This window comes from Lepus europaeus, chromosome 11, assembly GCF_033115175.1.
Source record: "Lepus europaeus isolate LE1 chromosome 11, mLepTim1.pri, whole genome shotgun sequence".
NCBI classification, from domain to species: domain Eukaryota; kingdom Metazoa; phylum Chordata; class Mammalia; order Lagomorpha; family Leporidae; genus Lepus; species Lepus europaeus.
The window spans coordinates 1410012-1428420 of record NC_084837.1 but is presented as its reverse complement, the minus strand read 5'-3'; the positions used below and the strand labels follow the sequence as shown (position 1 = coordinate 1428420).

Below are 18409 nucleotides of genomic sequence, written 5' to 3'. Positions count from 1 at the left end.
TCCTGTCCCTGGGAGGGATGAAGCCACAGGGGGCCCTGGGAGTCCGAGGAGAGCATGCTTGGCTGCTGAGGCCCGTTTTCCATGGACCTCCTGGGGAGTCCTCTACGTGCCTGCTTGGAGATCTGAGGGCACCGACTGAGTGAATGGAGCGCGGCAGCCGTGGTCACAGGAAAGGCCGAGTGGAGCAGGGCGGTCATGGTCACCAGCAAGGCTCATGGCTGGAGGGTTCAACACTCTAGTCCAGGGCGCCGGGTGAGGGGCAGGGCAGCCAGTCCTCACGGACAGGATTGAAATCCTGAACGGGGGGCCAGTGCCACGGATTACTAGGCTAATCCTCCGCCTGCGGCGCCGGCACCCTGGGTTCTAGTCCTGGTCGGGGCGCCGGATTCTGTCCCGGTCGCTCCTCTTCCAGGCCAGCTCTCTGCTGTGGCCCAGGAGTGCAATGGAAGATGGCCCAGGTCCTTGGGCCCTGCACCCCATGGGAGACCAGGAGGAGGGACCTGGCTCCTGGCTTTGGATCAGCACAACGCTCTGGCTGTAGCAGCCACTTGGGGGGTGAACCAATGGAAAAAGGAAGACCTTTCTCTCTGTCTCTCTCTCTCTCTCACTGTCTAACTCTGCCTGTCAAAAAAAAAAAAAAATCCTGAGACGGAGGCAGAGGGGCAGACCTCTGGATGTGCACAGGGTGGGAAGGGCAGAAGGTGAGTATCCATCCCCCACCCGAGGGTTTAACCAGACAATGTGGGAACTGGTTGGAGGTCAAAGGGACCAGTCTCACTCCCCTGTTCCGGTGAAGTCCGAGGTCCTGAGAGCCCGTCTGCCCTGCTGGGTTTGGCACACAGTGGTGGGGGACGCTTCCGCCGTGGGTGTTGGAGTCGGCAGCTGGGACAGAAGCCGAGGTCTGCCCAGCCTGACAGGCCGCAGGGACTGTGTCCAAGCTGGAGTCCAGGCTCCATGTGGATAGCCGGGAACGGGGACAGCTTCAGCTGCAGAGGCACCTGCTGGGAATGGTCTTCCCGCCCACAGATGACACTGGCCAGGCTCAGCAGCAAGCCGCTATGGGGGACCTCCCGCAGCCCAGCATCTCACTGATTGACAGCCTTCTTATGTTTATGTTGGTCCTCACCATGGCAGAGTCCAGCGTCTTCACGCGTTTTACTGTGAGAGACAGTGTGTCTGTGGTTAGGGAGTGGCCAAGGGCGAGCGGTGTCATGTCCTTTAAGCCTGCTGGGAGCTGAACCTCAGAGGCAGAGCGGGGGTAGCGCCTCCTTCTGGGCTGTGTACGCTGAGCGTGGATGTGTGAGGGGTCTTAGCTTTCTGATAGGCGTGCATCAGGCACCCAAGAGCAGGCGCTAAGATGGTGGTGATCAGTGGGAAGACGTTAGTGGCAAAGTAAAGCCACGTCTTCCGCTGCATCCCGTGCTTGGCTCGACATGGGCTCCTGCAGCGCAGTGGAAATATTTTGGAAGGCAGAGGGTTTAATCCACACCACAGGGACGGTCTCCTCCTGCACACAGTCAGAGACCCCGCCGTGGGGGGTCTGTGAACAGTCGGTTACTCGTGCACTCTGCCGAGGTCAGTGTGAATGCTGGCGCCCCGGTGAGCCACCGGGAGGGAACAAAGCCGGTAGTTAAGGAAAGGCTGCTTTTTATGGCTGTGTTGGGACTTCGGCCCATAATGGCCCAGTTTAAGTGAGAGTCTCTCGTTTTGCAAAGGGAGCAGAGCATAAAATCCCCTTTCAGGTAGTTAAAATGTCGATTCTGCCCTGACCCCTGTGGTTAACTTCAGCCGTGACCAGATATGCTGACAGCTCAGGGGAAACACAGCGAAGGGGAGAGCAGAGTTGGCCTCCCGTCCTCAGACCCATTCAACCATGGATTGAAAATGTTTGAAAATAAATTGCACGTGTACTATAAACATACGGTCATCCCCGAAACAGTCCTCATAGCCACCACTTACATAGCACGTGCCTGGTACCAGCTGCTGTGAGCCACCTAGAGATGATTACCGATGTGGGAGACGTGCATGGGCTGTGTGCAAACTCGGCACCAGGTTACAGAGAGGAGTTGAGCCTCTGAGGCTCTTACCGTCTGCACAGGCCTGCACCCGGACCCCTGTGGATACTCAGGGACCTTGTGGTAGTCAGTGAAAGCAGAACAGAACTGGGGGATGTGGTCTTGCACACCGGGCCCTTGGAAGGGAATTGAACACATTGCCAACGTCATTCCCTCATAGAGACGTCTGCTCCACGCGGAGCTCGCACGATATTGGGCACAGGCTGAACCCTCTAGTGCCTTCGTGGGCCTTGGTTGGCTTAGTGGGAGGTGTCACTGTGTGGGGTTCCTAGCACATTCCCCGTGGCAGTGATAAAATATTGCACAAAGCTCGCTGCTGGGAGGCAGCAGTGAGACTCAGATGTCAGCGATGGAAAACAGCAGCTCAGAGCTGGCAGAGCAGAGCCAGAAGCGCCGTAGGGGTAGGCGAGCTGTGGGGAGTGATGGGGCAGTGGAAGGGTGTGTGGGAGATGGAGGGGGACCTCGGGCAGAGGAACCCCAGAGGGACCAAGGCAGGGAGGGCAAAGAGTGGGAAGTGTGGGAGGAGCCATGTGGCCCAGCTCAGCCTCCTTGTTGAGCAAGAAACAATGGAACTCAAGTCCGCGTGAATTAATTAACCTTGCCCGTTCAGCTCAGGCGAGTGTTCACTGGAAAAGTCCCCCAGAAATGCAGAAGCGTCTGATGTCCCAATCCCAAGCCAACCTGCACTGCACGCTTTGCTGACGAAGAGACAGACACAGCATCAGGTTAGCCAAGGGCCAGAAGTTCAGAACCAAGCACTGCAGCTCAGAGGAAGCTCAGTGGCCCCTCACGTGGCCTTCAAACCTGCGTGGTTCCCTAGGTCCCTCGCCTTTGGGAAAACACAGCCACCGCCCACTCGCTTAACCTGGAAGCCCAGGCTCCCTTGTTAACCTCCTCCTCTCAGCATCTAGCTCCTTCCACACCCTCACACAACCCGCTTTCCCTACGTACCTGCGGCTGTGCTTTGAGCCAGGCCACAATGTCTCAGTCCCTCTAGTCCGTCCCCAGCTCTCCCGTCCTCAGACACTGGAAAGCCGCCCTCACCGGGCCGGCAGACGCCCACACACCCTAGGATGGTGCACGGCGCACTCACCGTCTGACCGCTGCCCTGGGAAACATGGCCGAGACCCACCCCCTTCCCCTCTGCGCTGCAGCTCCTCAACCCTCCCCAGTTTCTCTTGCCTGGAGAGCTGTCGCTCAGAAACCCAGCTCCTGCGGAAGCCCCCGGGGGATCCCAGGACCACCACAAGGAAGCCTCCTGAGCGTCCAGTCGGTGTGAACACTGCCCTCAGTAGAGTTCCCAGAGGCCCCAAGCTGCGCTCGCGCTGTGGTCCGCAGGCCATAGGCCTGGGTGACCGCAGCTCCGGTGTCAGGCAGGACAGGAACCGGAGGATTTGGAAACACTGCCTCCGGCCCCGGGCAGAGTGCGGCTCGCAGATTTCCTCGCACACTTGTTAGCGGTGCAAATTTGGACAAATTATTTGTTTCATCGAATATTGTGGTCTTAGCCATGGAAAGCGGATAAAAAGAATAGCACCAACTTCACCATAAGATAATCTGAACTCTTGCTCATTATGTAAAATGTAGGTTTTGAGCAGTGTTACAGAGTTATGTAAGTTACGTGATTTTTATACACAATTATAAGTTTCAGCACAGTATCTGCAGTTTTGTGGTCTTCCATAAATTGTCATTGTTACTGTTGCTGTGGAGGGTGCTGTGTTATATTACAATTTTAATCTCTCTTCAATTTAGCAGGCATCCAGGAGAAATTTGCTGGATGAAGAAGCAAAGTAAGGCCAGCGCCGTGGCTCAATAGGCTAATCCTCTGCCTTGCGGCGCCGGCACACCGGGTTCTAGTCCCGGTCGGGGCGCCGGATTCTGTCCCGGTTGCTCCTCTTCCAGGCCAGCTCTCTGCTATGGCCCGGGAAGGCAGTGGAGGATGGCCCAAGTGCTTGGGCCCTGCACCCGCATTGGAGACCAGGAGAAGCACCTGGCTCCTGGCTTTGATCAGCGCGATGCGCCGGCCGCAGTGGCCATTGGAGGGTGAACCAATGGCAAAAAGGAAGACCTTTCTCTCTGTCTCTCTCTCTCTCACTATCCACTCTGCCTGTCCAAAAAAAAAAAAAAAAAAAAAAAAGAAGAAGAAGCAGCAGCAGCAAAGTAAGGCTATTGATCAGCCTGTGGGTTTTGGAGCACCTAACTGGACACATCTGCTAGTGCCTGGTATATAATTTTGCTGGAAGGGAATATTAAATCTTCCAGTAGGAAAGAGAAAGCTTCCTAACTGAAATAACTTGACGGTTTGGTTGTCATTGACCCCTGCTCTTTGAGGAGCGTGTGTTTGTTGTAATTAACAGGCACTTGTTTTTGGGATATCATTTGAGCAACTGGCAGAACAATGTCCCCATCGCCTGTATTCTGAGTGCGGAGGCCAGCCGCGCTCATTCCCAGAGTGAAGAGGTCTGTAAGTTGTTGCTTATCTCGGCTTTCGGAGCCTGCGGGACCAGGGCGGAAGGACGCCCTCTTCTCCAGTGCCTTCAGCGTTCCTGGGGCCCCATCACTAAGGAGGCAGAGCTTCAGGATTTGTGGAGATATCTGTTGCTAAGACACAAGCCTTACTTTGTTTGCACACTTTTCATAAGCATGGTGGGTGTTTGTTCACAGAGAGAACCTGCGGTGTGCGAGATAGAGGTTGGTGGAAAATTCATGACACAAGGATTACGCCCCAGGTAATTGTTCTGCTGGTTCCCCTAGGCTGCAGCTTTTCAGGATGGTCTGGGACTAGAGGGGTCGCTTTACTGTGCAAACTTGTCAGCCATGCAAATTCTCGGGCCCACTGCAGGCTTGTTGAACCGCAGGGTGTCTGGGTCACGGCTCCGCGCTGGGCTCTAACAAGCCCTTCTGTTATTCTGCAGCTCATTCATATTTGAGGGCCCGCTCTCGAGAGCAGACTAGAACATCACTCGGGCTTCACTTGCCAGTGGGGACTGAGGGGGCCACTGCTCTTCCTCTGCTTGGAAATCCTGTGATCCCCTCCCCTGGGGCAGGTGCTTTGAAAGAGGTGCTCCTATTCTCCAAGGCCCAGCACAACTGGCCCTCGCTGCTCCCTGCGCTCATAATGGGATCAAACACCAGCAGATCGGAGCAGAGCTGCACACTCTGCCCCTGGAGGAAACAGCCTGCACACCAAAAGAATCGCAAGACTTTGATAACATCAATCGTCAGAGACCTGGACAGTGTGGGTAGGGACGGATTCCAAGGATGCATTAAGGGCAGAACCTAACGCCGGGTTTGGCCGACTTCCCTGGCAGGCGTGCACAGTCCACACTTAATTTGTTAGCTGGAGCAGTCGAGGTGTAGCTAACAGCTTAATGGGTTGACCGAGTGCTGTGCCCAACAGCTGCCCACATTTAGCAGGGCTGAAGTGCCCGGGCTTCCCTCGCTGGTGTGAAGAGAGAGCCCGGTCTCCGGAAGTTGGGAACGTGCACTGGACTTCTCTCAGGAGGCCTGCGCACGTCCGTCCTGCCCACGGGGTCTCGAGGTGCCGCCTGCACCGAGGCCGTGGGAAACGCGCCAGTGAGGGGGCGTCTTCACCCTGGCGCGGCTCTGCAGGGGCTCTCTGTGAAGGCCGGCTCTGTGGGGGTGGGTCTTTGATGTTGGTGAGATCATGGGATCCCAGGATAGCAGGGGTCAAGGGCTAGCACCTGCCCGTGGACACCTCAGCCATCTCAGGGAATGCTTGTTCTGGGATCTGCTTCCTCCGACGAGTGATAGAGTCAGCCCAGCTGGGAGCAGTGTTTGCACACAGTGTCTCTCTACACATTTTTACCTTTAACCCACCCACGCCTTTATATTTAAAGTGACTTCCTGTAGATAGAATATCCTTGATCTTGCTCATTTATCGACCTGACATTCTTCATCTCTAAGAACTAACTTACTGGAAATGGAGAGAGAGGTTGTCCTCCTGCCAGTTCACTCTCCAGATGCCTGAACTGCCAGGGCTGCACCCACCGGTCAGGAGCCCGGAGCGCCATCTGGCTCTCCACCGGGGTGGCTGAGACCCAGGCCCCTGAGCCATCGCCTGGTGACTGCCAGGGTGTGCGTTAGTAGGAAGAACCGCTTGGACCCGACACTGCAGTGCGGGGTGCCGGCATTTAACCACTGTGCCAGTGCCTCCCCTCCAACTGGTGTGTTTGGGCATTCACGTTTAATGAATTATCATCTTTGAATCAAAACCTATCATCTTGCTTTCATTTCCAGGGCTTTTCTAGTGCTGTGAGTCAAAGGGACTGTGAGTTTTGAGACCAGCATGACTTTTGGGTCTCCAGTTTCTCCATCGGGAATCAGAGACGATAGGTGCTTGGCCTCACAGAAGGCTGTGTTCTCCAAAGTTCTTTTCATCAAAGGACGACGGGACAATAAGCGCCTCCTAAGGGCAGAGTAAAGATTCATGGAGGGAAGATGCTGGAGAGCTACTGACAGGGAGCAGGGTCAAGGCCCAATCAGCCCCTACCCCCTCCCACCTCAGGAGCCTCACACCGTCTGCCCATGAGCCCGTCAGAGCCACGTGGGTGAGGGGCTGCTCTCTAGCCCCTTCACCGCCTTGCACACGTGCGTGTCGTTGGGGTATTGTCTCCTCCTCCGGCCACTGTGTGGAGGTGAGAAAGAGGGAGACAACTCTCCTCTGTTGTTCATGGATGTGGAAACAGTAATGGGGCCTTGGACTGCGAGTGTGGCCTGTGACCAGATGCTGCGCGTGGTGCCTCCTGCCCAGGGAGGGGTAGGACTTTCACGTAGAATGGAGGGGAGCAGAAGGGAGGGTACTTCAGACATTTCATGGAAAAATAGAATTAAGAAATAAGTTCATTTGCGTACAAAGCTCTTTTTGAAGTCCATGCACATCTGGTGCATGGTGTGCCTTTCCCATGAGTGTTCAAGACCCCTTGCATTTAGACTGAAAGGACAGGTGGCTGTAGTCATGGCTTTGTGTGGGAGACAGGCACTGTGAGGCCTGGGACTGGACGACACTGTGCGTTCTTCTAACCATTGGAAGTGAGACCCATCCAGCTAACCTGGTGACTCCTCTGAGCTGAACCGGGATGGCAACGACTGGGTGGCCCACGACGGAATCACTCACGTGTCTGGTGGCCGGGCTGGTGTTGCCCAGTGGGGGAAGACTCGGCTGCGTGTCTCCCCGCCCGGCAGGCTGGCCATGCGTGTTCACCGGCTGTTGGGCCGGGTCTGCAGGAACGCCGAGGAGGCAGCCCCAGCATGGAGGCGCCCGCATCACTTGTGCTCACGTTTGTCGAGCGAAGGGTGTCCCGCGGCCAAGTCCAGATTCGAGGTGGGGGGAGGAGAAATGCAGTCTTCTCCGTGGAGACGGAACGTAGTTGCAAAGGGGTTGGGAAGAATTTCTGGTCATTTTTAAATATTTTATGACTTCTCTCAAATATTAGCATCTCTTTTTGCTAACAGAATTGCACATCACTGCCCTCTGACCTGTGACTTGAAGAGCCAGCCCACAGGGGGACAAGCCGCCCCGCCAATTAGCGTCTGACCGATGGAGTATGAACAGTTCCATGGTTGCCAGGCTTCCATAGCAGCTCGAACAGCCCTTGTGCGAGTCCACCTTTTCCCTCTGCCCCTCAGACACAGGAAGAGCGTGTAGCACGTCCCGAGTTCAGGTTCTGCCTTTGGCGTGGGCCTCATGACCCGCACGGCAGTCATGGCCAGTCTGCAGCGCGAGTGGAGCATCGCCCGGAATCCAAGCTGCCGAGTGTCACTGGGTCGTCCTGTCCACGTCAGAGCCTGGAGGGACGGTGTAGCGATCCACTAGCTTCTCTTCTGTGTATTTATTCTGTTCCTTTTTTATTTAAGTCCTTTGGGAGCAGCACTGTCCCCTGGGTGTCTACCATGCCACCTTTCTTGTAGACGCCCATGGATGTGGGCAAAGGAACGACTCTGTGTGTCCTGCATGGCCTGGGGATGCACCGGCTACGTGCGCCTGTCTTTCCCCTCTGATGGTCATCTTGACCAGTCAGTGGAAGATGCCGGCTCCGGCCGAAAGGCCACTCCAGTCCTCTTAAACAGATCTTTCCTGTTGACTAAATTATTTAACGCACTCGTATATTTTCAAATGCTCTTTTTCCTATTTTCTCTTTCAAGTAAATTCCCCAAGAGAGCTGTCCATGACTCACGCTTCCTCACCTCCCGTGCAGCCCAACACCTGGCTAGCTGCCTTCGTCCACGGCTCTTCCCAAGGTCACCAGCGGCTCCACACGGTTGGCTCCGCTGAGTAGACGGTATCCATCTGAGAAACTGTGAGCATCCGAGAGCCCAGCGCCCCTGAGCTTGTCTGTTTTCTCCCCTGTGTGCTGTTGTAGGTCTTCTGCGATTTCCACGGCCACTCTCAGAAGAAGAACGTGTTCCTTTACGGGTGCAGCATCAAGGAGACCCTGTGGCAGGCAGCGTGCACGGTGGGCACCGCTCATCTCTCGGAGGACGTCAGCTACAGAGTGAGTCACGGAGGACCACCGCAGGGGGACAGCGACTGCACGAACACAGTCGAGCCCTGCGCGCACCCACTGTCTTCCTGACGTAGGCTTGTCATACAAGCAGGCTGGGGACGCTCACCTCCCTCCCCTCTGGCTGAATCAGGGCTTCTCCTCGGAGCTTTGCTTCTGTGTTCTCCAGGATGTGAGAAGGACAGGAGAGTCACAGACAGGAAGCCCCGATTTTTATTTTAATCAGTGTTTGACAGACTCCGTGTGATCTGTAGAGACAACTCTAAGAGCAGAATGATATTTCTTCCCCCCCACCACCACCTTCTTTACTCCTCCCTTTCTGTTTGTTGTTGTTTTTTTTTTTTTTTTAGTTTTTGAGATAAAATATTTTAAAGTTACATTACAGTAAAAAGGCTTAATACAGAATAATAAGTTTAACAAGTAAAAAGCAAAAACATCCTACTTTAGTAGGAATATAGACAATGCTTATAAAACGATAATTGAATGGGAAAATGACCATTTAATCCATACACAATCAATTTTAAAGTAGTCACGTATGACTTTAAAACTGTAGTAGTATAACTTTCCCAATCATTTACTTGACAAAGGTAAAAACACAAAGTTTTAGAAAACTGTTTGCAGCAATACTGATGTGCACAGACATTTCTTTATTTTTCCTTTCTTTCTTGTTTATTTTTTAAATTTTATCTCCCACATACAAGGGGTAATGTGGTGTTTGTCTTTCTGGGTCTGATTTATTTTACTCACATGATTTCCTTTTTTTTCTTTAAGAATTGTTTATTTGAAAGTTGGAGTCACACAGAGAGAGAAGGAGAGGCAGAGGCATGAGAGAGAGAGAGTGAGAGAGAGAGAGAGAGAGGTCCTCCATCTGCTGGTTCACTCCCCAAATGGCTGCAATGGCTGGAGCTGCACCGATCCCAAGCCAGGAGCCAGGAGCTTCTTCCTGGTCTCCCACACGGGTGCAGGGACCCAAGGACCTACTCCATCTTCCACTGCCTTCCCAGGCCATAGCAGAGAGCTGGATTAGAAGTGGAGCAGCCGAGACTTGAACCGGCGCCCACATGGGATGTCGGCACTGCAGGCGGTGGCCTTAGCCACTACGCCACAGCGCCAGCCCCTTGACATGATTTCCTTCAGGCACGTCCATGTTGCTGAAAATGGTAGCATTTAATTTTTCATAGCTGAATAACATTCCACTGTGTAGATATGCCCCACTTTCTTTATCCACTCAACCGATGATGGACACTCGGGCTGGTTCCAGACTTTGCCTGTTGTGAACACTGCTGCTTAAGCAGGATGGTGCAGGTCCCTGCATTGCAGACACAGTGTGCTCACGTCGTCTGGGTGTGTACCCTGCAGGGGGATTGCCGGGTCCTAGGGCAAGTCTATTCTAGTTTCTTAAGAAATCTCCACACCACTTTCCACAGGGGCTCCATCAATTCACATTCGCACCAACAGTGTGTACGTGTTCTTCTTTGTCTACATGCTCGCCAGCGTTTGCCACTTTCTGTGTTTTGGATTTTAGCCATTCTGACAGGGTTGAAGTGATATCTGATTGTGGTTTTGATTTGCAGTTCCCTGATGGCTAGTGACGTTGAGCACTTCATCATGTATGTGTTGGCCACTTGTACTTCTTCCGAGAACTGTCTGTTGAAGCCCTTTGCCTGCTTTTCAGCTGGATTGGTTTAGTTGTTCTTGAGATTTTTTTTTAAATTTGCTGACATATTCAGGGTGTCAATCCTTTGTCAGGTAGGTAGTTTTAAAATATTTTTTCCCATTCTGTTGGATGTCTCTTAACTCTATTGATCATTTCCTTTGCTGTGCAAAACCTTCTTCGTTTGGTATGGTCTCATTTTTTTGTTGCCTAGCTTTGGGGATCTTGTCCAAGAAGTCACCCCATACATCAGTATCTTGCACTGTTCCCTACATTCTCTTTTAGCAACTTCATAGTCTTGGGTCTTAAATTTAGGTCTTTGATCCACCTTGTGTTGATGTTTGTATGTGGTGAGAAGTATGGATCTAATTTCATTCTTCTACATGTGTACATTCCATTTTGCCAGCCCCGTTTGTTGAAGAGATTATCCTTACTCTACTGTATGGGCTGAGCACTTTTGTGAAAAATCAGTTTGCTGTATGTATGTGTGTTAATTTCTGGGCTCTCTGTTTGGTTCCATTGATCTACAGCAGTTGTTAGGACAGTTCGAAGCTATTTTAATTTCTGTAGCTTTGTGCTATGCTTTCAAATCCGGTATTGTGATGCCCCCAGCTTAATGCTTCTTGCTCAGGATTTCTTTGGCTATTCTGGTCCTTTTGTGATTCTAGGATTTTAGGATTGTTTGTCCTACTCTGTAAAGAACGCTGTTGTCCTCCTGGTAGGGACTGCATTGACTCTGTTGATTGTTTTAGGCAGTATAGACATTTTAATGATCTGTGAGCAAGGACCAGTCATAGCTATCCTGATATCAGATAAAACAGAGTTTAAATCAAAAACTGTGAGAAGAGATAAAGAAGTTCATCATATTTTGATGAAGGAGACATACGGGCCCAGTGCTGTGGTGCAGCAGGTTAAGCCTTCGGCTGTGATGCCGGCATCCCGAATTCAGATCCTGGCTGCTCCTCTTCTGATCCAGCAATCTGATAATGGCCTGGGAAAGCAGCAGAAGATGGCCCAAGTGCTTGGGCCCCTACACCCGCGTGGAAGACCTGACTCCTGGCTTCACATAGGCCCAGCTGTGGCCTCTGCGGACATTTGGGGAGTGAACCAGTGTGTGGAAGACCTTTCTCTCTGTCTCTCCCTCTTTCTGTCTGTCACTATTGCTCAAATAAATAAATAAAATCTTAAAAAAAAGACATAGCAATAATAAATATGTATGTGCCCAACACTGACCACCCAGATATTTATAGACAATACTGTTAGACCTAAAGGGAGAGAAAGACTCCAATATAACAGTGGTTGACTTCCACACTCCACTCTCATCAATGGACAGATCATTCAGACAAAAAATCAATAAAGATACATTGGAGTTGAAGCACACGATTGAGCAAATGGACCTAACAGAAATGTGCGCAGCACTTCAGCTGACAGCTACAGAACACACATTCTTCTCACCAGCACATGAAGCATTTTCTAGTGTAGATCACGTGTTGGGCCATAAATCAAGTCTTGGCAGATTCAAAAAAGATTGAAATCGTATCATGTATATCATCTCCGACCATAAATGAATGAAACTAGAAATCGACAACTAGAACACTCCTAGATACTTGGAAATTAAACAACTTGCTACTAAGTGATCAATGGGTCATTGAAAAAATTAAAAAGAAAATAAAAAATTTTCTTGAAATAAATGGCAATGAAAACACAATATATCAAAACTTTTGGGAGACAGCAAAAGCAGTATTAAGAGGGAAGCTTATAGCATTAAGTTCTTAGATTTAAAAAATCTCAATTTAAAGATCTAATGATGCAACTTGAAGATTTAGAAAAGTAAGGACAGGGGCTGGCGCTGTGACGCAGCCGGTAAAGCCACCACTGGTGGTGCCGGCATCCCATATGAGTGCTGGTTTGAGACCCAGCTGCTCCACTTCCGATCCAGCTCTCTGCTATGGCCTGGGAAAGCAGTAGAAGATGGTCCAAGTCCTTGGGCCCCAGCACCTCTGTGGGAGACTTGGAAGAAGCTCCTGGCTCCTGGCTTTGGATTTAGCTCAGCTCCAGCCCTTGCAGCCAATTGGGGAGCAAACCATTGGGTGGAAGACCTGTCTTTCTCCCTGCCTCTCCTCTCTGTGTAACTCTGACTTTCAAATAAATAAATAAATGAATGAGTATTTTAAAAAATCAGCTAATGGATCAGAGAAGAAACATAAAGGGAAACTGGAAAATATTTTGAATTTAATAAAATTTAAAGGAAATTTTAAATTTTAAATTGGGGAAAATCTGTAGTTTTCAGTGCTTCTTTTGGAAAGGTATTTAAGCTGCCACATTCAGAATCAAAGGAAAAACAAAGCAGAAGAAACGGATCCCAAGCCAAATATCAGAAAGAACAGCACAAAAGTCAAGTTGAAAATCATGAACAGAAATCACACGAACAATGTAGAAGCCACGAATGCTAATTCAGTTTCTTGAATTGGTCAACAAAAGTAATTACTCCTCAGCTGGGCTAAGAAAGAAAGAAGGCAAACCAGCAGCCTTTGAAAGAAGAGGCATCACTACCGTCCTCACACAGCACGGAGGGAAGACTCACTGATAGGTGTTTGCTGACAGACAGCTGGGTTCCCAGGGTCCAAGTAGCCAAGACTCAAAAAGGCAGGAAATCTGACAAGGCTTATTTAAGAAAATGAATTAGTAACTTAAAATCTTCCCATAAACAGAAGTCTTGATTGATGAATTCTACCAAATTCTTAAGGAATTAATGAAAGTAATCAAAAATTTTTTCAGAAAATGGAGAAGAAATATTTGCAAACTCATTTTATAAGGCCTATGTTCCCTTGATACCAGAGCTACAACTTAATGTCTCTTACAAACATCTATTCAAAACTTCTTTACAAAATACCAACACATCAGGTTGACTAGCATGTAGAACTGATTGTTCATTGTGACAAGGTGGAGTTTATATTACGAATGCAAGATTGGCTTAATATTAAAGCATTTAAACGTTTTATCCCCACTGTAGATTTTTAAAAATGGCCAAAACTACATGATTGTGATATATGCAAAAAATCAGATGACATAATTCATCACTCATTCAAAATAAAATCTCATAACAGACTAGGAGGGGGAACTCTTGTTCCTGATATGGAGCCGCTAAAAGAATTCATCACGCATACTGCCAGAATCGTGGACGCTTTCCTCGTCAGACAGAGAACAAGCACGGATGTGTGCCTCCATCACTATCCGACATTGTAGTGGATTTTCTACCCAGTACAGAAGCCAGCGAAGTATTGAAGGGAAGAGCATTGCTTTTTGTTCACAGGTGATATATTTTATGTAGAAAAATCCAAGAAATCTAAAAAAACTGATACATGGTCAGAATAAAAGTTGATCTCATTTCTATACACAGGCAGTGAACAGTCTACAAATGTGGGTAAGAAAAATTGTTTTCAATCATGTGAAAAAGAGTAAGACAATTAGACAACTGAGCAGGAAGAAGTCCATTATGTATACGCTGAAGACTACAAAACCAAACATAACTGGAAGAAATGAGGGGAAACCTAACTACATGGGCAGGTGTAACAAACTTAGGGATTGAAAGATTTACTGTTTTAAAGATGATTATTCCCCAGTTTTTCTATAGATTCAGTGCAATTTCTATTGATACTGAGAAGTCAATCTTAAATTTTTAAGGTAATGCCAATGAACTACAATAGTCAAAGTAACTCTGAAAGAGAAGAAAATTGTCGAAGGATTTCCTACATGATTTCAAAACTTACTATAAAACTATAGTAATCATAAAGATGAACATATAGACCGATGCGACAGAACAACAAAAATACACTTGAATGAGCAACAGATGTTTTAACAAGATGTCAAGTCAGTGCAATTCAGGAGAGGTTTTCTGTCCAGCAGGAAGTGGTGGAATGGGTGAACAGTCGCTTGGGAAAAGATGAATTTAGATTCTTGCCTCTCATCACCCACAAAATTTAACTAAAAATGGATCACTGAGGGGCTGGCATTGTGGTGTGTCTCTGTCTCACCCTCTTGCTCTGTAGCTCTGACCTTCAAATAATTAAATGAATATTAAAAAGTTTCTCACAGGGAGCAGTGTTATGGTTCAGTGAGTTAAGCTACCGCCTATAATGCTGGCATCCACATGGGTGCCAGTTGGAGTCCCGGCTGCTCCACTTCCCATCCAGCTCCCTGCTAACGAGCCTAGGAAAGCAGTAGAAGATGCCCAAATGCTTAGGCCCTACCACCCATGTGGGAGTCTGGATGGAGGTCCGGTCTCCTGGCTTCGGCCTGGCCCAGCCCCTCCATCGCAGTATCTGGGGAGTGAACCAGCACATGGGGAATTCCTTTCTCTGTAGATCCCTCTCTGTAACTCTGCGTTTCAAATAAATAAGTCTTAGGAAAAATTATATCTCACCGAAGATGATATACACACATGGCAAAGACGCTCCCAACCACACACCATCAAAACAGTGAAAACAACCATGAGATTCTACCACACACAAGCAGCGCTGGCAAGGGCAGGGAGCACCAGGGGCTCTGACTTACTGCTGGTGGGTGTGCGAGATGCTCCAGCCGCCCTGGAAGACAGACAGCTGTTTCCTATAAAGCTGAAGATCCTCTTCCCATCCAGCCCACTGAACACACTTCCTGGCTCCTACCCAAGGGAACCGAAAACGTATGTCGACATAAAAACCTCCATATGGGTTTTTATAGCAGCTTGCTTCATAATTGCCAAAATTGGGAAGCAATCGAGATGTCCTTCTGTAGGTAAACGGATCAACCGTGATGCAGGCAGACAATGAAATCCTGTTCTGCACTAAGAGGAAATGAGGCGTCGGGCCTTGGGAAGACACGACGCTTCCGTAGGTACCACCGAGTGGAAGGAGGCAGTGGGAAAAGAAGTTGACTGTGGCTGTGGCGCCCAGGAAGGGCAGCTGTGAGACAGAACAGATGAGTGGTTGCCGGGGTTCGGGGGGCGAGGGCAGGAGAGACGGGAGGGGGCAGGCGCTATCCCGTGTGGTGCTGTAAGGTTGGCTTCGTGCCATCACAGGCGTCTGACCTCCCGTGCAGACCGAGGGCGTTGAGGGTGAAGGAGCCAGTGCTGGTTCCTCAGTGGTAAGCGATGGGCCCCTCCGGTGGGGGGTGCTTACCGTGGGGAGACCTCAGGGACCGCCTGGGAAGTCTCTGTATCGCCCTCTCAAGTTTTTTCTGTGGACCTAACACTGCTCTTACAAATAAAACCTTTTAAAAAAGAAAGTGAGGCCAATGTTGCGGCGTAGTGAGTAAAGCTGCCACCTGAGTGCTGGTGTCCACTTGGAGGCCAATTTGTCTCCCGGCTGCTCCACTTCCCATCCAGCTCCCTGCTAATGCACTTGGGAAAGCAGTGGAGGATGCCAGTGCCCCCACGTGGGAGACCCGGATGAAGCTCTAGCTCCTGGCTTTGGCCGGGCCCAGCCTTGGCTGTTGGGGTCGTTTGGAGAGTGAACCAGCAGATGGAAGACCTTTCTGTCTCTCCCTCTCTCTTTTTGTAACTCTGACTTTCAAATAAATAATATAAATCTTAGGGGAAAAAAAACAACCTAAGAACAGCTAAAGGTGAAGATTCACAAATATAAAGACATGGTTAAATGCTAATAAGCTAAAACGACCTCCAGTGTCTTCCATCACTTTCACTGTGGTATATATGGATAGCGTGTGTCCCCTAAAGCCCTGCCCTGGCAGATCCTGTTTATTTCAGCCAGGAATTCCGGGCGCGCTCTCTGACCCGTGAGCTGCTCGGCCCGCAGAGGTGTCTGGTGAACGAGACCCAGATTCCCTCACGGAGTTTCCAGGCTGCAGAGAGATGGGACACAAGCGGGCTGCACCCAGAGCAGCTCAGGTGTTTGAATACTGCTTTCTACCTGATTCGGAAGTCAGAGAGACAGAGATAAGCAGGTATCCCATCTGCTGATTCACTCCCCGTGGGCCCACACTGGCCAGGGCGAGGGCCAAGCAGAAGCCAGGAGCACAGACGTTCACCCATGGGGGTGGGTGGCAGGGGCCCGAGCACGGGAGCTGTCCTGGGGAAGTTGGAATTGGAGGTGGTGTTGGGACTCGGACCAGGCGCTCCACTGTGGGGCTGTGTCCTCATTGCTGTGCCGAGTGCCTGCGCTCGTGCTAAACGTTCTGAAGGACAAAAGTTGGGCGAGGGGTCACAGTTGGCGTACACGAGTGGGCGTGCTGTGCGGGTCTCACCCAGGAGGCAGCTGGAGACGTTGGTGGGGCTGACTGAGCTTTGCGTGGCCCCTTGTCAGGCCGCCTGCAGGTCCGGGGGCTGCGGGGAGCTCCGAGAGGATAGTAAATCATATTAGTATGTGGCCCCTTCTTTGTATCATGTGTAATTTACAATGTAGTTAATAATTATGTGATGGAATTAGCAGTACACAGAAAACCGGGACAGTAAGTACCAGATTAAGAGATTTACTCACTGTTTGAGAAATTAACAAAACGGCCTTTCTTTAAAGACGACTCATTTGTATTCTCATCGACTGTGCGTCTCCACGGCTTGCCCCAGAGCCTGGTGTTTCGCTCCTTCTGATACAACGCGTGCAGCAGTGTGTGGTGCAGTTCTGTCGATACTGAAGTGAGAGTTCTCGGTGTCCCCGTGACCCAGGGCTGTGCGCACCATCACCCTGGGTCACCGTCCTTGGGGGAGGTCCGGTGGCAGAGACCGCGGTCCCCCAGTCAGAGCGTCAGAGCCTGCAGGTGCCTTCTGCTGGACATCGGGGGTCACGAGAAAAGCCGTTCTGTAAGCAGAGCTGGGCTGCGTGACCCACACGCAGTGGTTTCACCGTTGCCTTGGCCTCAGATCGGCAACTTAGGGCATGAGGCTGAGGGGTTCATGTGTCGCTCCCACACTCATGGGAGCCAAGTGACTGCTGAAGCCTCCTCGTGGCCCCGTGGCCCTGGTGTCCTGCCAGGGCAGAGAGCAGCTGGCCAGTGACTGTGTGTTTCCAGGCCCTGGGGGACCTGTGACTCCCAGACACTCAGCCCAGCCACAGGGGAGGCCACGTGCACAGTGCGGAGCAGCCACACGGAGGGGCGAGTGTGGCATCAGCCAGCTGGGTCTTTGGGCCTCCTTCTGGCCTCTCCAGCGTTGTGGGACTTAATGCTGTTTATTTCCACCTTTTCTGGGCCGAGGTTTTATCAGCAAAATGATTTACAGAACAGTCAGTCCCCGTTTCTCAGAGTTGGTAAAGGATTCACAATAAGCAAGTGCTTGACACGTAGAGATGTGTCGTAGAGACCCCGACTCATCAGTTTGTGTTTTTTTTATTGTAGATTCTCCCCAAAATCCTCGCTAAGCTGGCGCCGGCATTCACCATGAGCAGCTGCAGCTTCCTCGTGGAGAAGTCCCGAGCCTCCACGGCCCGCGTGGTGGTGTGGAGGGAGATGGGGGTGTCTCGGAGCTACACCATGGAGAGCAGCTTCTGCGGCTGCAACCAGGGCCGCTACCAGGTACGTGGGCTGCAGGACCGCCTGCCCCTGGCTCAGCCACACCTGCAAGTGGGGAGCCGTACAGACCCACCCCACTCTCTCCACTGCAGGGGAAGCAGGCTCCTGGTGGGAGGCGCCGGCTCCACCAGCCTGGCCTGCAGCCTCATCCGTGCTGATCCCGGAGGCAGAGCGCGCGTACTTTCCAGCCGGCTTCCCCGGTCAGCTGCCCTCCGCGGCAGACAGTAGGAGCCGCCCTCTGTCGCACAGCCCCCTTTCACAGACCCCTGCCCACCTGGGTCTGTAACGCACACAGGAATCTGTCAGTGCTTTTTGCAACAAGGAGCCTAGGTCCTCATGCGTCACACAGCCGCAGGTTTTCCGCAATGGTTGTCCACTACGTATGTGTGGCATCTCTCTGTCTTGTGCCCTCCTCAATGAGCGGTCCTCTGTGTCACCCTCCTGCCCCTGGCACAGACGTGCGCATGCAGGGTCTCCCAGAGTGGCTGGGTCTGGGACGGGCGCTCAGTGGCAGGGCGAGTGCTCCCTCCACAGCTGTGTTAACTGTGCACGCAGCTGCCTGGCGGCTCCAGCAGGCGCTCCTGGCTGGCGGCTCTTCCCTCTCCCGGCAGAGGAGCATAAATAAGGGCCACTGTGACGGAGCCAGGGGAAGG

The 18409-nt window shown here is 51.2% G+C and overlaps 1 protein-coding gene across 1 annotated transcript in view; it reads left to right on the top strand.

Moving 5' to 3' along the window:
- AGBL1 (AGBL carboxypeptidase 1) overlaps positions 1-18409 on the top strand; it is a 599820-nt gene that overhangs the window by 312456 nt on the left and 268955 nt on the right. The window contains exons 20-21 of the mRNA XM_062204897.1: positions 8459-8590; positions 17583-17759. Of these exons, the coding sequence (XP_062060881.1) occupies positions 8459-8590; positions 17583-17759 (309 nt within the window). The remainder of the gene's footprint in view (positions 1-8458; positions 8591-17582; positions 17760-18409) is intronic.